This window comes from Pleurodeles waltl, chromosome 4_1 (assembly GCF_031143425.1).
Source record: "Pleurodeles waltl isolate 20211129_DDA chromosome 4_1, aPleWal1.hap1.20221129, whole genome shotgun sequence".
NCBI classification, from domain to species: Eukaryota; Metazoa; Chordata; class Amphibia; order Caudata; family Salamandridae; genus Pleurodeles; species Pleurodeles waltl.
The window spans coordinates 911,446,171-911,467,255 of record NC_090442.1 but is presented as its reverse complement, the minus strand read 5'-3'; the positions used below and the strand labels follow the sequence as shown (position 1 = coordinate 911,467,255).

The 21,085-nt window shown below is 40.3% G+C and overlaps 1 protein-coding gene across 2 annotated transcripts in view; it reads right to left on the bottom strand.

The window, feature by feature from the left end:
- Positions 1-5,500: 5,500 nt before the first annotated feature.
- Positions 5,501-21,085, bottom strand: part of TMEM60 (transmembrane protein 60) — a 94,378-nt gene continuing 78,793 nt past the window's right edge. For both annotated transcript variants that reach the window (XM_069229671.1, XM_069229670.1), the window contains exon 3: positions 5,501-6,192. In XM_069229671.1, the coding sequence (XP_069085772.1) occupies positions 5,739-6,143 (405 nt within the window). In that variant the 5' untranslated portion in view covers positions 6,144-6,192 and the 3' untranslated portion in view covers positions 5,501-5,738. The remainder of the gene's footprint in view (positions 6,193-21,085) is intronic.

The following is a 21,085-nucleotide window of genomic DNA, read 5'->3' as shown; positions in this document are numbered from 1 at the left end:
TCAAGTTTTCTTAAAATAATAATTGGCTGTCTCATTATAAGACATTTTGATGCCTGAATCTCCTAAGCAAGAATGTAAGTGAATAAGATCTGGTCTCCGCATTTGGCAAGGGCAGTACCTCCAATCTTTATTTATCCAGTGCAGAAAATAACTGTAGTTCTGAATGGGGCCATGCAAGAATAGAAAAATACACCCACTTGGCATTTTGAAGATTCCAAGTCCTCATTGACAAAAGGACAGTTTGCTTCACTCTCATAGTCACCTCTGTCAAAATAAGGCTTTAAAATATCTAAAATATTAGAGCTCATCCAAAAAACACAATCAAATCTAGTTAATTCCTCCAGCCTGTTTCCTCTGCCACGGTCCTAGAAACCACTGGCACCTAATCAGATGCTGCTGATCTAGGGATGGAGAGTTTAAAGACAAATATGCTAGCATCAGGGAGGGGAGTAGTGAAATCATGGCAGTAGTCTAAGCTACCTGTATTGCCAATTATGTGGGCACCACTGAAGGACTTGAAGACCTCTGTATAGAGTTTGGTGCTGTTGAAGAGACGTATTCGTAGAAATTATGTTATTTTTAAAATAATTAAAAAGGCTAAGAGGAATGCACTTCCTGTACTCTTTTTCTGTGTTGACATTTAACCCAACTGCCCCGTTTACTGTGAGTTTATAACTCAAAGATGGAGTTGGTTGAATTCTGATGATGCCTGATGATTTAGATCCCTCTTGGATTTGAGAGGCCATAAAGATGTCTGTGGCCCTTTCCCTCTTGATGCATGAGGGTCTGGAAGATTCAAGACACTATATACACAAGTAATCAGCAGAACAATTTTCTTGCCTTCTGTAATGTTATTTCTCTTGGTTATGACGACTTCAACAGATTTGCAATTTATATCACTTCCAGGTTTCCAACTGGATCCAGAAACGTTTTCTCTGCCATTCTCCATCACCAGCATCTTGTGGCTATATTTAGTGTCAACAACTGTGTTGTATGAGTTATGCGCAATCGCAGTTTGGTTGACCAGTTAGATGTGTTGATATTCTCAAGCTTCCTACATTTTCGGGATTACTTTGGGAGTGTTCAATTAATATGCAGGTTAATATCCATTAGAACAAATTACTTTCCGTGATGTTCTTTCTGATTGAGCTGACGAGTCCTATCGATTCCTTAGGTCCTACTATCCTTCCTTTTGAGGAGATGCATATTCGCTGTTGTTTATTGGCTTTTTTTTTTTTAACCTACTGAAGCCCATGGAGGGTGTGGAAAACGGATGAAACGAACATTACTGGTGCATATGGGTCCTTATTTGCAAGTCAGTATGTAATTTCTGGTGGAGATGGCGACGGAAAACCGTTTAGAAATACTTTTGGGACATTGGAAGTGGGTAAAGTAAGGGACTGGAGTGAATATTCATTAAAACAGCCACTTCCCTTCCACGTTCTAGGCAATGAAAAAGTCAGAGAATTTGGAATGGGACAGATCTGCTTTCTTGCAAAAACATATGGAAAAAGAAATGCAGCTTGTATCAGCCAGCAAGCTTTGAACTCCAGCATATGAGGCGAGTAGGAAAAGGGGAATTATGTCAATGGCACTTGTTACTCCTTCGTGGCTGAGCTGCATTATTTCTCAAACTGGAATTGCAAAAGTTCAAACTAATACTGCTTGTAAATGCTTCAAAAACGTTATTAATGAAGTTTGTGCCCAGGCAGGAAATAATTTAAGGTGAGAAGCAGGTGGAAAGGAGTAAGTGAAAAACAAAATAAAAAACAAAGAGTGATCTATAAGTTACCATGTACACATTTTGAGAATGGTTTATGGCATAGGGTCATTGTATTTAATGGCAGGGACAGTTCTAGAAAGACCATGATTCACATATTATCATCTCTGGTGAGCGCTAGGCAGTACCAAAGAGATACTAGGGCTGACTCCATTCTCCACTAGAACTAGGTGAAGAAACATTTCATTTTTGATACTGCATGAGCTTGTGGGAGAGGTGCAGTTTTAGGAGACTGGCAGAGTGGCTATACTCAAGATGGGTCTGAAAATCTAGAAGCTCACTAGAGGGCGTGAGAAGTGTCTTTGTCTGCATCTAGAGTGTAATGTTTTTGGGGTCGTTCCGATCAAAAGAGGACAGGATAGTGATGAGGTCATGGATTTTGTTCCTGAAGTTTTCCTCTGGTTTGTTGCACAGCTGTTGACAGGGTAACTGAAGTCAGGAAGTGGAATTCATTGACGACTTTGAACTCGATGCAGTTCTGGTCATATTTTTTTCCTTTGTAATGCCAATAGAAATGTATTTGTATTCATTCTTTGGTTTGATAACTCAAGTACTTAAATGGACATATTGACTCAAGTTGGCTTTTTAACATATTCAGCTTAGAAAGCCCCCAATCAATCATTACTATGCTCCATTCCTATTCCACTCCCCATTTTCCGGTTTCGGATCTTTGCATATTTATTTTTATGGGACCAGGAAAATATCTTTAGAAGACCTATTGCATTGAATGCTTTGGTGAACTAGCATCAAATTAAACCTATGGAGCACATTAATGAGGTCGGGTCCAGAAAAGCAGGATAGAAATCTGGAAAATGATTAATTAAGGCGTCCAGGTCTACTTTATTCCCCTGTCAACCAAGCACGGCTTCAGGGCTGTATGATTCGGCAGCTATCTCTTCAAGGCAGTAGAAGTGTGGGAGTGACATCTTGTAGCTTCTTTGAGCCTAAATAGTGTCTCGTGGGTGGGTTATTCGACAAATTCTTTCAGGCGTAGCGTTTGCAAGTTATTGAGATCGACTTGTATTCTGAGTTGTTTGTCAGATAAGCTTTAAGCAGTAAAATAATCATCAGAATTATCCTACTAGATTTTTTTTGGGGGGTGGGGGGGTTGCAAGGACATGACCGTACTTTGCTTCCTGTTTGCGCATTGCATAATGTACAAAAACATGCTATACAAATAATCTAGTAACCAGAAACATATTTCAGTATTAGTTATGAAAAAAATTCATTTTTATCACCAGACTGCAAAACCAACTTGGTTTGTTTTATTGCATGTTACAAAGTAACATTATGTTACTCTTACTCGTACCTTTTTTTCCTACGCCGCCCTGTGTGCTCTATAATGTGCATTGTTAACGCCAATTTACCTTTTGACACCATACACAAACAATGGAAACTGATGTGTTGTATGGCGATCGTCTTTTTTTTTTAGATGCTTTCTAGTCATTTACTTTAACAATCCTTATTTGCGCTGATTTTATAGAAGTTGGACTATGCCTTGTCCACAAATGCATATTTCATTCTTAAAAAAGCAAAATGCAATAACATTCTGATGTTGGTAATTAAGTGAACTGATTTAGATTAGAAAAATGAATTTGAGGGGGCCATTTTAATTCCCCTCTTCTCATTTCACAGGCACTGCTTGCTGAGCTTCTACTACTGCTCCACGTCTGTCCAATAAATGTGTAGTCATAGCCTGAGGAAAGCCGATAATGAATTAAAAAAGAAAGATAAAAAGACACCCCTACACAAGAAGACAAAGTTGCCAGGAGACAACGTAATGCCATTACAAGGACACTGGGATCACCGCCCACCCCCATCCCAAAGTCTTACTTCAGCCCTAACCACAACACATTAGAACATATCTTATTCTAACCACCAACCCCTAACCATAATCTTAAACTTCTCCTTAATCCCATCCGTTATCCAAACAACTCATGCATTTTAATAACTTTGTAGTTCAATTTTCTCTTGTTAATGTCTTTTTAACTATTTTCATTTTACATCAAACCCTACAGGCAGTCTTTTGAACAGCAATGACTATCCTGCCATGTTCTTCTGCGGATGTAGCAAAAAAATAAGAATCAAGACAATGTATTGTTTTAAAATTTATAAATAGCGATTTTGTATTTTTGCATGACTGCTAGAGGCACAATTATGTTATGAGTTCTTGTTTGATAAGCAATTTCCAGCCTTTTTTTTGTTTAGAATGGGTAAACAACAGCAGATTTAAGGCTAAATAGGAACATATTTTGTATATAGTTCGAAATCAGTCAGCTGCTAAATTCCTTGCCATTACATACATATGGAAAAACTGGTAAAGGGTGATGTTGTGGTAGGAAGATATACATTGGCACAGACAAATGTATGGGTAGATATTAATACAGTATAACTCTAGCGAAGAGTAATGGGAGTGCTGTACATTGAGGCAAGAGGGTGGAATAGGAACCACCATGATATGATGAAGGGAAAAGGGGGCAATCGCATATGAAGACACGAGGATGCCAACTGTGAAATTAAGACTCTTGGGTAGAAGTGCTGACATGGAGACAATGACACAGGAACGAAAATTAAAGACAGCAAGATAATACTAGGGGATAAGGTATGCACTGGAACACAATGACACTTGGAAGGCACAGGCCTTATATTGCATTTTCTGATTTAATCAGAAAGGCCAACTCTAAAGGAGAAAAATGCTGGCAATCCACTAAAGTTACAGATAGGGGGGATGGTGGGAAAACAGAAGACCCAAAAAGTAAACGGATGTTTCTTGAGATGTAGGAAATATGCAGTGTCACAGCGGCGGCTCCTCCATTAGAGCAGATGAGCATCAACTAAAATGCTCCCAAAAGCCCCAGAGATGAAAAATAAAATGGTAATAAAATTAATTTATTACCATTTTATTTTTCATCCACCCAAACGGAGTGTCGGGGCCTGCTCACTTCAGTTCAAAGTGTGCATCCCCCTTTGGCCAGCCATCTTGCGACAGCCAGCCAGACGTACACACAGTGAAACCTCTCTAACCCAGCTGTCTTAAGGCAAGCTCAGGCCTCCAGTCCCCTTGGGAGCACCGAAAAGGCCACTGTCATTCCTGGCGCATCTTTCATGCAACTACCCACCACCCATTTGTCTGTTCCTCCACTCCCTGTAAATGCCAGTAGTCAATGTAGTTTTAAATCTCAGTCTTTACGTGTAAGGCTGTTGGAAAGCTGGCACCCTACCTTCACTCAAATATAAACCATATTTCATTAGTGTTCTGCCGCCTCATTGATAAGATCCGGTCAGAGGCCCATCTGTAGGAAAGTTAACATGTTAACACTTTGAACGCCTTTCAGTTTATTGGTCACTAAATACCAGAAAAGTTTTGAATCCTTATACTGTTTTGGATAAGCTAAAGTGGTCATTCTATAATGTTATCAGTTCCGGTGGATAGAGACAAATACATTTCTTCAAGGCACAGTACTTATAATACTGCTCCACCTTATTTTTTAAGTGTTACTCCTGATTCAGCATCTCATAGTACTTAGTAGTCTCCTACTGATAATTACATTTAAGTGTTGTAACAGCCAGTGTACTGGAAGCAGCATGTGAGATAATTTTGTCTGCAACATGACGGCTGTCATGACTCCGCTGTGAAATATCAATTTGATTGCTATCCAAGAATAAGTCACACGAGAGCACCAGACTAAAGTAGATGAATCAAATAAAACAATCATAAAAGAATGTCAATAATACTTTTATTTACAAACTGTACAGGGGAAAGATAAATGGTTCTGAAGAGCAAAATCTGACGCAGCTTTCCCTTGCATGTTACCATCAAAGCAGCAAACCCAGCATTACTAAAACAAACGCAGCAGTGGAAAGTCCAAGCCTTTCAGTTTTTAGGGATTTTACCATGTGCAAGTGGGGTATGCTGTAGAATATGGGTAGTTTTCTTGTAGTTGTGTCACTATGCAACTTACTCTCTTCGAACATAAAAGATGTTGTAGCCAAGCTCACCCATACCTCCAACAAGCAAGGCCCACAACGGAATAAAGACAAAACAGAGTTTCATATTTTCAAACTGCTCCAGTTTGGCACACAGTGAAAGACAAAAGGCTAATTTGAGAAGCATAGCCACAAGGCACCAGGCCTTTTTCTTCATGTTCTGTGAGCCATTCCGAGGATCATAAACTGATTTACAACGCCCAGCCATCTTCACAATGAGCATTATGAGAAGAATGGTGTCAAATATCCAGACTGGGATAAAGATCAGAAACCAATTCCATGGTGCTTTCTCATCCAGTTTCAGCACAAGCATAATCAGGAAGAGCAAGGTGAAAAGCCAGCCGAGCAGCACCCTCTGCGCCAGGGACATTCTCATTTAAACAGCTTTGATTGTTGCCTCTACACAGTTGAAAACAGACAGCTTCCTGTTTAGGAGAAAAGAAAACGATCAAAGATTGGTTTCAACAGCTAATAAAACAAGCACTGGCACAGCCATTAGGTCTCACCTATGTGATATCTACTGGCTTTGTTAGAGTGCAGTGACTGAGTGGTGTGGAGTTGTACTGAGTGCAGTGGTGTGCCACCAAGTAGCACGGAGTGCCACTGAGTGGAGTAGGATGGCACTGGGTGGAATGGGGTGGCATTAGAGAAGTGAAGTGGCACTGAGAAGAGTGGAGTGTCAGTGGAGTGTCATTGAATGGAGCAGAGTGGCATTGATAGTGCAGTGGGATTGAGTAAAGAAGAGTGGCACTGAGTAGTGGGGAATGGTGTGGAGATCATGGAATGGAGTGGCATTTGGTGGATTTGAGAAGAGTGGCAGTGGATTTGAGAAGAGTGGCACTGAGTGACGTAGAGTGGATGGCAGTGTGACACTGAGTGGAATGACGCTGAGTAAAGGTGAATGATGTGAAGGGGAGAGCGTGGAGTGGCATTAAGTGGATTAGAATTAACTGGCATGGAGCGGAGTAGCACTGAATGGAGTGGCATTCAATGGATTAGAGTGAAGTGGCAGAGTGGAGTAATGCTGCATTGAGTAGAATGGCATGGAGTGGATGGCATGGAGTAGCGTGGCATTGAGTGGCAAGGCACTGAGTGGCAAGGCATTAGGTCAATTAGAGTGGAATCGATTGGCAATTGGTCTGGAGTCTCACTGAGTAGGGTGGCGTGGAAAGTTTTCTAGTTACATTGAATTGGCCGCTTGCTTCAAAGCCTTGTTCTATATAAATGAAGGAATAATCTAATATGTTACCAATTATCTCTACCTGTGATCTATGTAAACATCTGATGCCTTTGCCCTGGTGCAGGAGCTTGTTAGTATGTACAGCGCTTCTGCAATAACTAGTTGGTTTACAATTTCGTTTTAGACAAGGAGAGGCGAGAGGGAGCAATATACATTGTACAGGTTGGGGATAAAGGTGCTGGAGCCAGGTGGCGGAAGTATTGTAGAGCTAGACATGGGGGTGTGAGGGGAAGAAATAGAACCTTTAAGACAGCGTGAGCAGCGGATGGACACCAATTAAAATTAATCAATCTGAGTCATACTCCACTGGAAGAAAAGGATGCGACGCCTGGCACGAGCTAGCCAATTAAGAGGTAACAAAGAAGAAGGATAATGCTGCCAACAAATGGTAAGCAATGAGCGGGCTCTAAGCCCTTTATGGTAAACAATATTTACAAAACAACAACAGTGCACGCGCTGTTGACAGGCAAGACCTAACATTGTAAGGTTATCGAGGAAGAGACTAAACCAATGGAGGAAAAGGTCAAAGACTGGTAAAGAAGTAAGGGCTGCGTGCTAGTGCTTGAGAGTATAAAATGACAAGGAGCTAGCAAAGAGGGTAAAGTGAAAGAAGACTGAAAGGTACATAATAAAAAGGACAGAGAGCAATCTAATAACAAGGACAGAGATCAATCTATAGCACTGAACTTAACCATATCAGCACCTATATATGTGCTCAACGTTAGGTTAAAAGTTGAGTAGAGTGACATGCAGTGCTTTAGAGTGGAGTATCATAGTGTTGTACAGTGGAGTAGAGTGTCACAGAGTGGCGTAGTGTGTCGTGGAACATTAATGTAGAGAGTGGTAGACTGGAGTGTCAGAGTGGAGTGGCGTAGAGTGTTGTAGAATGCAAGAGTAGGGGGGAGCATAGGGCTATATAGTGGAGTAGCATAAAGTATTGGAGAGTGGAGTGAAAAGGGGTGGAGTAGTTTTGTGTAGTTGGCTGGTGTTGAGTGGAGTGTAACAGAAATTTGTAGAGTGGAGAGATTTACAGTAGAATTGTGTAGAATGGAGTAAAGTGGTTGGAGTGACAGAATGAAGTGTAAGAGTGGAGTGGCGTAGAGTGGAGCAGCATGTCAGAGTGAACTGGAGTGTCATAGCATAGTGTTGTGTTATAGGGTGGAGTGTTGTAGAGTGAAGCAGAGTTGCATGAAGTAGTGTCACAGAGTAGAGTAGTGTCGGAGTGCTGCAGAGTGGCGTAGAGTTCAGGAAAGTGGCGTGGAGAGGCACAGACTGGAGTAAAGGCATTGTAGAGTGGACTAGAGATGTACAGTGGAGTGTCATAGGGTGGAGTGGTGTAGAGTGGGGTAGTGTTGTAGACTGGAGGGGAGTATTGTGGAGCATAGGGTGGGGTAGAGTGGCATAGGGTAGAGGGACAGAGTGTCACAGAGTCAAGGGGTGTAGAGTGTTGTAGAGCAGATTGTCAGAATGGCGTGGAGGAGAGTGTGGTAGAGTGGAGTATGTATGCATTGTGTGGTAGAACATTGTCAAGACATTTTCAATTCAAATCACCATTACATTTGCACAGACATGCAGTTTTACTGGTACAACTATACAGCCCACAAACGATAATGTGTAGAAATTGACATCACCGTACTGATTTATTTTGATTGTATTAAAATATTTGTTTCCAAGATACTTCAAAATTACAAAAAATGTGCTTCATTTTTACTTTAATTCTAATATATTCTGAAGTATTTGAATAGGTCCTTTACTGGCATTTAAAGTCTGTTGCGAGCTACAAAAATATAACATCCTACAGCCTTTCCCACCCTGAGACCCAGCAAGGTTGTCACATAAATCATCTCACTTTCCAGTTAGAGAAATAAAAGTAAACACAACCTTCCTTGGAAGACAGAGCCTAACATTTGACCTCTGAAAATGCACAGAAAGTGTGAAAAGAAAAAAAACAAAATGTAAATACTTGTTTATTTCTCATACACCTTTGTACTGGTATTATGGTATTAGTAAAGAGCACTGACCAAAATAAACAAGCTGTTAGAAAGAACAGGCATTTGAGACTGATGATCAAAATAGCAAAGATAAGTAGCGCAATAAGTAGAATAAGTCAAGTAGAACGATAGGAAGCAGAAAAACTCTTCAAAGAAATACAGCACATTGAGTACCTCAAGAAAAAGAAACAAAGAATTATCAGAAGGTGAGCACTCATGGAGTAATTTAAGGAGCAAGTCAGGGAGGTGGTAAACAGGTTATGCTCCACAGGTGGAACAAAGACATGCTAGACAGCCTAAAACAAATTAAGCCAGCAAACAGAAAGCAGGCAAATATGATTTACAAAGCCAAAACTTAAAGAATGAGTGGGATACATCCCCAGGGAAGCTTACTCAATGTCTCCAAAAAGTATTTCGCAACGAGACAGTTGTACTGTCTGGTAATCTTCGACTTAAAATTAAGCATTGCTCTATGAAATCAGCCTTGACCCTTCCTGAAACTTCACACAAGTACTACTCTCTTGAGACACAAATTGAACCCTAAAACTTAAAAACACCATTCCCTATTTACATACTTCAGAAAGTACCACTTTAAATGATGAAAATATATTATGAGCTGTTGGTAATCATGTATTCTGAATTGTTTGATATTATCCATTGGCAGGTTTGTTGTACACAAGAACTATGCCAGTGGTTAGTAATGGGACCATTCTATGAATGAATACACAAAATCGAAATATTTTTTCAGTCTTACGAGCTGGACAGATGTGACTGATTTATAAAGTAAATGTGTTAGATTGGCTGTGATTTTGATAATAGCTGCTTACATTTGTTTTTCTCCAGTTTTTCTGGAGCCTGTTTGCATACAACTGAGTGCAACTCCTTGGTGGACTCAAGCAGGATAAGAGTTATTGTTAGAAACAGTACCTCAGTAGCAATTGGAAAAAAAATGAATTGGCAATCTTCAAGAGTTCAGGTTTCAGCTTTATCTAACCAACATGCCATTTGAAAGACAGTTTTTTCAGTGGTAACTGGAAACCAGATTTTCACTGCACTTACACTAGTTTTATATCTTCTCTAACCAATGAAATATAAGTACCCTTTCCGACTCTTTCTTCCCTCACTGTTTTTAGGTGTCATCTGGAAAGAGGCTGTTCCAATCAGTACGAGCACGGACGATTTGCTGCACCTGACCTTGAATTGTATTAAATGCGTGCACAATAGCAATTTGTTCAATACTGGTATTTTACACCTCATTTTAGCCTACACATTGCAATAGAATCAAATAATGCTCATCCATGTTTGTTAATCACAATCGTCACTCAAAATACAAAAACTCCAAGGAAAGAAATTGAGACTGTCGACACTACATTACATGCATGGCAGAGGACGTGCAGTAGGGTGACACACCAGAACTGTATTCCCCAGAGTTATTGCTGATTCATCATCCTCAACTAACAGCCACAACAGAGGAAAGGCATTGTGCACGCTGCGGCAGGTTAACAAGGTTAGGCAATTTCTTCCCAAGTGATCAGTTTATTAATCTGAATGACATTAAGGGAGATGTCATACGAGCCCCTCTATTAGTCTTTATATATTATAGACTAAGAGAGACTATTAAGACTCACTCCTCCACTTTCCCCACTGAGACTCCAGAACTTAAACATTGTCTAGGTACAAATTAATAACTATCCTGTGTAAATCTAAGGAAATTACACATATTTGATGCAAGAGAAAAACGGATGAGGACATTAGATACCCACATCATTAACGTTAGTTGGATTTTTTTGCTGTACACAAACAGGAGCACAGACATCTCATTACAGGTTGCTTATAACGCACTTCAAATGTCTCCACCAACTTTATCATAAACCTCCAAGCCTCCAAAGATGAGGACTGAGACAGGATGCAAAATACCCTAAGCAATAGCTGAATATCTCTTTTTAGCGTGGTAGTGCCCCCAGATCCAAGATTTTTTGCACAAAATAATTGCTACAACAGATGAAATACCACTATTTACACTGAAAATATCCTCTCAGTCTTTTCTGCAGTAATTAGTGAAAAGTCAACCAGCAACAGTACTATCGTGGCTATTGAGCTACTCATGGCCAAAAGACAGAAAGCAATGTGCAGCGGAAGGGGCAAGAGTCTTACACAGGAGCAGTGGTTGAAAGATTTAACATACTGCAACGAGCAATTAGAAACATATGCTAAAGAGTTACCTATAACATCTAGGCCAAGAGACATAGTGGGGCCATTAAAATATTATTTAATAATGTGATCTCATGATAATGGTTCAGTTGGAGGTGGGTAGCTGGACATTCCATTAAATGGCTATTCTCTCGATTAGTTAATATTTTATTTTCAGAATAGGACACTTGTTGTGGCCAACATGGACATTTTTCTGTAATCCACAATTAATTAATTCGTCTAACACGAGGAAGGACCAAAGAACACATTTCATAAATAAAGAAGGACTAATGAATTTGAAAGTTGAACTAATAAGAAATATACAATAGATATTGAGGACCCCTTCTGTTGGGCTTGTTTATACTGTTAGATTACGACATCATCTGATAATTATCTTGTTGTGTTATTACTGGTGAGAACGAGTGGCCCGCCAGGCATGGTTATACTTTGTAGCCCTTTGGACTTTACTTGTGTTGGTCCAAATGTATTTAGTGGAGTCCTTACATTTTTTAATATGGTATGAGTGAAGTGAGTATGATTGTGATTTTTGTGTTTTAGTATTTGCTGGTGTTCCAGGGTGCACACTGAGGTTGTTCATCAGATTGTCATTCATTTATTTATTATGGTCTTTGAACTGGTTTATATAGATAATGAATAAATATAACATTTAAATAAATTCTTCATTGTGTATGCTTATTTGATATAATCTCTCATGTCTTTTTATATTTTTAGTCTGTTATCCTGAGATCTCTTTTTTGGACACCTGGGATTCCGTGTCTGGTATCCAAGGTGTCCTTGGGACAATTTTCTAAATTTTTGGATGCATCATACTATGTACTGCTACTAGCAAATGTCCTATGCATGCCAACATCAAATGTGTAAAATGGAGTGTTGTGTATGTGATTATTTAGAAAACAAATAAAAACTGAAGGTTACCGGTATGTCCATTACAGTGTTCAGCAATGGTACATATTGCGCCAAACAAGGTGTGTCTGTTCTGGTCGAGGGTCTTTGTGGCACATTAGGAGGCTTGATCTGTGTGCCAGACTTTCAGTTTACTTCATTTTTAGGGGGTTGTAAACTACATGGTCTAAAAAGGCTGTGAGGAGCCTCACTGGACAATTATACGGCTATGATGCAATGCTCCAACACCACATCACATTCTAACCATGTATACTCTTCTATGATTTCCAGGCCTCTGGCATGACCCAATAATCTGTTTCAACAAGCGTATTAGCAATGCTTCTCAGCAGGGGGAATTTAAACATCTGTGGAACAGAAGCACCCACCTCAGCAGGGCAGTCACGCTTGACATGGGCAGCAACTATGCTACTCTGCAGGATCGTGCCTTCAGACACCATACATGGTCAGCAGTTAGCCTTTTGTTATGTCTGGGTGTTTTAGGGTGCAGTACCATAACATTATACAATGGATATTCTTCTGCGAGTAAAATTTTAAACAAAAGTACTGTATTGTGGAGCTTGAATAAAGCTTACTAACCCTGTGTGGGTGCTAAACACTACTAACACGGGACTCTGTTCCACAAAGCTTTTTTTAAACATTCGAGAAACTGCTCCTGATTTTTTCGGGGTGGAATGTCTTAACAGTGATAAATACCGAATTTCACACATAGAGAGAATGATGCTATAACACCAGAATTCACAAAACAAACTGTGAAAAGCGAAACCTTCTCTCTATAACGCACTTACGCAGAAAGGTATGGTGTGCTCTATAACAGAACAGGTTGTTGGCTTAGCCACATATTGCTCTGATGGTGAACTGCTGGTCTTTTTTTCCTATTACATGTCAGAAAAATAATTCAATGTATTCGTATTTCTGGAAACAATGTACTGCTTATTTTACAGACGCTAAGTGATATTTCATCCCCAAATGTTCAAATATTTTGAAATCTTTCCGTGTCTGCTGTCTAAAAAAAAAAGTTGGCTAACGCTGCAGCTCCCTGCCAGTACAGACACATAACATCTTAATATGTGTTGCTCAACAGCCAATGACAATATGCCACTGCACAAATGTAGTAGACACCGGTCAAAAACACATTACTCTCATTCTTATTGTGATATTGGTTTAGCATGAAAGTAATTATTTACTATCGTAACTTCCCAAAAACTAGTTCACTAAAAGAAAGCCCTACCAGAACTTCGGAATTTTCTAACGCTCTACCATCACATCTTCGTAACGCAGTTGTGGCTTTTGCCACATACCCGATGATTAGTGTTCAACTGACAGTTCATACCAATAAAATATTACCTCTAATTTAGCAAATATATTATTGTGCTGCAGCAGTGACCCTCGTGGGTGTACAATCACGGTAGAAGAAATACAATCACAGCTGATCACTTTGAAGAAATGCTTGAAAAGATCAAGTGTTACTGATTTAGAAAGTGAAGATAAATCACGGCCCCTATACACACCACCGGACTCAATCCGCTTTACCCCCCCAAAAAAAGCACAGGCAGCATATGGTCACTGTTTCTGGTCTTTAAAAATAACAAAAGTATAAATGTGAAAGGTCAAGAAATAACAGTCTGAAAGCGCACCCCTTCTTACTCAAAATATCTATCATTCCTTTTAAAGATCTCACAAAAAGGGAAAGTGAGAGTGCTGATGTTTTCAAATTATCATCAAACATTGCTTTAACACAAAATGGGGCTGGGGAGATTGATGAGAGTTTGGGATTTACATGATGAGCCTCACAGAAAATAGCTACGAGTATGGAATTGTAGAAATACCAATGCACATAAAGTGAGCTTTACGAACCAGGGCCTTGCAGTTTTGTAGCTTCCCCATACCTACAGACATGCTAGGAAAGCAGGCAGGTAAATCACTTTAAACAACAGCTAACAACTCATGCCCACTACACGGTGTGCGTCATCTTCCTCTCCAACAGTATGTGGTTGGCCCCCAAAACATAGAAAAATCCCTGCTCATATTCTGGACTATCAAGTACTCAATTTAAATGTTTTGTCAATTTTATGTAATTCATGAGTTGGAACTTCAAAGAGGTCCACGTGTAGGCATAATACAAAATAATATGCAAAATGACCATAAAATTCCAATTTAAAACCAGTATAAAGCACTACATTCTCTTAAAATAAGTTACTTTCAGTAAGTACCCTTCCAGAGTTAAAAGTCCATAATCCTTCACATACAGTACAAAATGTGAATAAAATGCATCTGATTAATGAGATTAACTTCTATACAAAGAGACCTTGAACTAAACCCCAATCGATCTTCGCTGTTCCCACTATGGCGCATCATACCATACATGCAATTAAACCCCAGAAAGAAATCACTCTTAGATATATTACCAAATACGTAATAAGTTTGGCTACCATAAAAACAGATGTAAGCCTATACGTAAAATTCAAGAGGGAAACTATACAGATACAAGAGCTGCAAATCCTCTGCCCATCAAGCGACATGCCACATAATGACATTAGTATGATCTAAAACCCCTCCTCCCTAAAACTCATTAAGAATCATAAATAAATAAATTTATCTTGTACCCTACTAATACAAAAGCTCAATAAAAATGTAGAAAAGACTTGAAAAATCTTAAAACCCTGTGAAAAAATAATTCATTCTGCGGGTATACAAAATTTCTAAGGCCTCTATAGCAGAATAAATGTTAAAATTCAGATGGAGGGGTTTCAACCATTTTTTTCCTAAAGATTCCTAAAGCGAGGCAGACAAACACAACATGCTTGAGGTTCTGCACCGTTGGCATAAATCACAAATGTTCGATGATCCATCCCATTTCGAGGTAAGTTCTTGCAGTGGCAATCTACCTAATCTCGACAAGATAAAAAAACATCTCACCGTCTGTGGGAGATTCCAGGTTAAGTATGGCTGAGAGTGTTTAAACATTACAGAATTAGTCAATATCGTTAGTCTCCTCTTTAAGAAACTGGACTCCAGATCTGTAGAAAAAAACCTTTAGACCATGTCAATTCTTTCAAGTTTTTTTTAATTTTTTTTAACAGTGATAGAATCAAATCAGGATCAAGGTCAAGCAGTTGCACTGGAAGATTATAATTTCTACAAAACTTGGATTTTTCTCTTAAGCTGCTAAAGATTTCTATAAAAGCTAAATGTCTCACGGAAGAGTCCCTACTTTGAGCCAGGCAACACACCCTCCGAATCACTGCCGCAAGGCCCTGTACAAAGGTACTCTTAATACCGAATTCGAGCCCAAGGGTAGCCCCTGTGATCAAATTACTACAGGAAACCAGGCGTCTTTAAATCTGTCCATTGGTCTTAGCCCCCTTTAGAAATCTCAATACATTCTATAGTATATAGAAGAGTTGCCGGTATCTTTGCTTGATAAGCAGTGAGAAGGTGTAGAAAATGGTGCAGGCCAACTGCACTGAAAAAAGCCAATAACCCTTGCACTTGAGCAAAGGCTTTACTGACGTTATTATGAATGGGGTCTTGGGCACTGAGTGAGTAGGGTAGAATTTCCCCCCCAAAAAAACAATACGTTTTTACTCACTCTAACTTATGTTGAACTAAGAACAATTGATTTTTTAACCATACCTTTTCCCAAGAAGGCAAACTACTTGAGAGTTAGATATATTAATTTTCAAGTGGTTCTGCATAGTATAATGATTTAATGCGACTAAGCGCTGATTTAAACCTTTCGGAATAAGGTCACTCACAACTATGTCATCTGCATATAAAAAGGCAAACGATAGATCGGCCTCCAATTTTGAGTGCAAAACCAACTGTATTTGATAAATAAGCCGGCAAATCGTAAATATAAAGAGAAAAAGGCAATGGAGCCAAAAGGCAACCTTGCTTCAGACCATTTTTTGTGAAAATTTAGAGGAAAGGCCCTGCTCTCCTCCTAAAAGAACTTTGCACCAGGTGAAAGAGTGCAAGGCAATAACCAGGCTTAACAGGTATGGTGGAACGCCCATCTCATGTAGTTTCTTCTACAGACTCTTCCTGTTTACCCTATAAAAGGTCGTTGAGAAGTCTACTGAAGCAGCATATACAATCCCACCCCTAAGCTCAACATATTTTTCATTTATAGATTGCAATATAAAAATATTATCCAGAGTATTATGTTCCTTTCTAAAGCATGCTTGCTCCAGAGGGAGAATCACATTGTCCTCTACCCAAGAAGTTAAATGCGTTAATATGCTTTTTGCAAAAATCTTACCAGTAGTGTCCAGCAACGCAATTTGGCGATAATTTATGGGGAGGGTTTTGTCTCCCTTTTTATAAAGGGGTACTATGACACTCCCTGTCCAAGACTCTGGGATTTTACCTTGTGAATAGAAGGTGTGAAATACCGGTTGGCGAATTCTTGCCCAGAGCGGAGGTTCTTGTTTAATTACTGCCATCGGGACCTCATCAGGGCCCATAGCTCCGGATGCCGCATTGACCTTATAAATCCCTCAATCTCTATAACCCAGGGGCGGATCAAAACGATTCATTTCCGCTAGATTACTTAAACTCGAGACCACGTCCCTTAGATTCATATCCGGATTTTCTGAGTAAAGGGAAAGTATAAATTCCCTCCAATCTGCTTCAGCTATTGAGGGAACAGTGGATGATTTACGGTTTTCACACCCTTCAGATATAATCAAGAATGTTTGGACACAGCAGCTTCCCTCAAAGCTACCCGCTTCTGATCCTCCTCCTCCTTCCTTATATTTCTATTCATACTCACTCTTCTTTTTAGAGAGATATTTTCCTATTACTTTCCCTAGATTCCCCATCATATTTTTTCCTTACCAATTTATTCAACAGTAGGACTGATTACTTTCTTTTGAGGAGGTTTTGTACACTTGGGCTGATCACTGAGTAATATATCTCATAAGTTTGGTGAAATAGTCTAACGGATTCCCACTCCAATCAGAGGTAGATCTTACCGAAAATTCTTTAACATGTAGAATTTTATCCAGAGTCCAATAAATTCTACCTGCTTTTCCATTAAAACTAATATCCTTGCCCTTTAAATTCCATGTCTGAGTCGAGGGTTACTGGATTTTTAGAGATAGATTGAGAATCTTATGATCACTACACTGTGTATCAGTAATTTTCATATCCTCCACCAGTTGGGCGGAAGCATAGGAGGCCATCATGTAATCAATAATAGAATTACTTTGTAAAGATTTGGGGGTGAAGGCTGCAGGGGAATCAGAACGAAAGTGCCCATTTGAAATGATACAACAAAGGTTCCTCTTTCAATAAAATCCACCCTCTTATCTGTCCTAATTCTAGGGGGAAATAGAACGAGAGAGATATTCATCAGTCTCGCTCTCTAAAACACAAAATGCGGAAAAAGATAGGGTACAGATCTTAAATTTAAAATTCCCCATAATCAATATCTCATCTGCACACTCCTGTGAATTTGAGCAGATGGCAAAAATATGATCAAGCATATATGATAAAGCTGAATCATGATCCTTATCTGGAGGGATATAGACATTTACTATTAATAAGAGAAATTTCCTACCGTTCTCCAAACTTATAAATTAAGGTTAGTAACCCGGGTTATATATGGTTTTCCCTTCGCCCAAGTGCTAATTAAAGTTCCCGCCAGCCAACTCCAATTTTCCCGCTAGGATCCTGAGTCGAGAAGGGGGGGGCTTCTCTCATACATTTCACCACTCTTTCACCATGTGACAGGGAAACTTTCACTTTACGCAGAGCTGAAGGAGAGAGTTCCGGCAAGGAGTATCAATCATAAGGGGATCAGGGGAAGAATGCTGCCATTTACACAACATTTCTTCTTCCCATACTGGGAGCACGTCTATGCCTCTACATAGTAATTGCTCAGTTATCTAACATCACATTCACAACGACTTTAGAGGTAAACCAGACTTTCCACATTAACTCATCCCCCCTCTGACTGAGAGATACATGAGCAATATTCCTGCTATCAATTCATTTTAACTCCTCAAATTCAGCAAAACAAGAAATTAAAAGAGAACGATTTAAAACTAAAATCTGATAAAATGGAGTGGAAAGCTTCAAACATTCCAGAGTCATCATATGCCCTTTTTCGGCCTCCTTCTTACTGGAAACTTCCTAAGCCTTGTAACAATCATAGGCTATATTCGATGACCCTGTAATCACATTCTCATTACAATATGGAGCAGCACATGGATTTAAATCTAACACAACATTCACTGAATCTGGTGATTTGTTATATTGCCAACCCCAACCAGGGGTCAAATCTTGTTTTCCCCTGGGGTGCAACTATCCCACAATTCTCATGCCCTTTGGCATCTCCTTCCTCTGGGCCAGATCATGATCTTCCTGATAACTCTAGGGGTCATCGGGCCCATATTCTCAAACTTAACCTTTCTTGAGTTCTTTTTGGAAATGCACCGTCCCCCCCCCCCCTTTCGCTTTTTTCTTGGCGCTTCTCCTCTCTATAACCTCTTTTACAACCGAACTCCCATTATGTTCTGCAGATAACGAAGCAGGAGGAGTTTTGGGCAAAAAAATAGGAAAGGGGGCCACCAAGGGATTTAATTCTGTTTTCACGGGTGCAGAATCAGCTACGACTTGTGCCCTATTACTCGTGGCTAGAGGACTAGAGAAAAGCTTTTCCAAAGAATCAACACTTTCTTGCATCAAGGAATCCTGTGGATTTAAAGCTTTCATCAGTGCCTGAGGCTTGCCCACCTGAGTTTCCTTATCAAAAAAGTGAGCTGAGTCCAAGAAGTTTTAAGCACCCGAGATGCAGTTAGGGACAGGCATGTGCTAGAGCTTTGGTTCTCCAGATGTAGAGATCCAACTTTTGCAGCAATAAATGTTTTCTCATACATACCTAATTTGACATTCTTTTGATCTAGCAAAACACTTTCAAAATGGATGATAATATGTCTTGGGTGTGTTCAGAATTATTTACAGATTTTTCTAGAAGTGCCAGAATTGAAGATAATATTCTCTCAAGACATTTAAAGGACTCTGAAAATATAGTATATTGATCTGGAGGACCACTCTGTAGATTCTCAGAGCACCCCAGATCTGGTGTCAAGGTAGGCATAGCTGGAGAGAGAGAAGAATCAGTGGGGCTATTACTAAACAACCTTAAACCAGAAGGATTGATATTAGATTTACCCACTGGAGGCATAGTCAGACAACAAATTGGAGAAATTCACTTCAATAACGGTGCCAGTCACTTCCACATCAATATCTGGGAGGGTAATATCCACTGCCCCCCCCCCCCTCTCCGGGGGCACCAACCCAATTCTCTGAGGGGGCTGTGCTATTCATGGAAACCCCTCCCAGAGGATCCCTATTCTCTCCCCGGGTGTCAACACAGTTAACCAATAGTCCATTTACTTCATTCATGCCCAGATCTTTAGGTGGCTCCTTTTGAAGAAACAGCAGGATGGTATTGATGCCTTTTAAGCTCCAATGATAAACGCCCATATTTTTTAGGGTGTTAGACTTGGTCATTTTACCTGCCCGACTGAAGAAAGTCCTGCTCCTTCGCAAGCGCTTGGCGTTCATTCTTTCAGCGGGAAAGTTCCCACACCCTTAATTGACACCAGTACCAGCACGTACCACAAGAGAGCACCGGGGAAGTACTTATAAGAATTAGAAAATAAGATATGATGGAGCAATCGATTTTTCCGAAAGGCTAATGCAGATAGGCCCCAATTGCAGAGACTCCCAGATACTCCCAAGCTGGCCTCAAAGGCGTTCCCGGTACACCGGATCACCAAGCGCCCGCCTCACACCTCGCCCAAGCAGGTGGAACAGGCCCCCACACTCAATCTCGGTAGAGGCCGCAGGGCAGATTCCACGCCTGACAATGAGCATTGGGCTGGATGCCAGGCGAGGCATTTTTGGCCCAACGCTGGACTGGGTGCTGAGCAGGCACTGAGCGGGCTCAGGAAAAAGTCCCCGCTCTCCATGCTGTAAGAGACTTCAGAACAGCCTTGAAGTGGCTGGGAGCAGCCTCGGGAGCACAGGCTGAAGCAGGTAACAAGCCGAGCGCAGCCATGTCACGCCCCCCACGTCACGTCCGTATCGAGTACTCAACAAGGTGTGTGTCTTGGCAACGCACATTTCGAAGACCATCACTAATGTCAAAATGTGTTACTTGAAAAGTTGTGCCCCATTTAAAACAAGCCGATTCATTTCCGGAAATACCAATAAAAATACAGTAGTCCTCTCACCTTCACAAGATCACAAGGTAAAAAAATATGGATTACATCCTGAAGTTCTTCGAAGGCACTGTTTGTGACTACCATGATTTCATGTTTTATTTTTAGGTTGAGCGTGCAAGCGCTTTGACTTATTGTAAGTATTGTGGGCTTTTAACCATGACCATCTCACACCCATCACTTTGATTGGTTTCTGGGCTTGCCTTTCAATAATCACTTGTCATTGTTAAATGCTCTACGTTTGTCCCGCCTTGAGGCTGTTTTTGTCACGCCTTGCAGACTGCCCCTATTACAGGGATCATTGCCTGATTGCCGATATACTTCAGCGTGTACAATTTTTTTTCCCCTTTGGTCTCTCCCATTCGTGCTGCATGGTGGCCATGGTGCTCACAGCACGAACAGGCACAACAGCGTGAACTCGATTGGCGGTATTGGAGCACTGGTCACATTATTCACAGTTACCTAATAATTTTTTGGGGCTCTACCCTGATAAAGCATTTACCAATTTAAAGTGTTATGTAAAACAGAAATCCTCAAAGCGAAAGCGGCTCTCCTGGCACAGCAGGAGAGCCAATACTTCAACGTTCACTGCACTCTGGACACTCGCCCCATAATGCTTTGGAGGGCATTACTTTTACAAAATGTTTTTGCTCAGCCTGTGGTGGAACTAGGACAATGGTACCACCACCAAACCTTTCAGCATGACACACATTTTCTGTTTAGGTCATCTCTGGGTCTC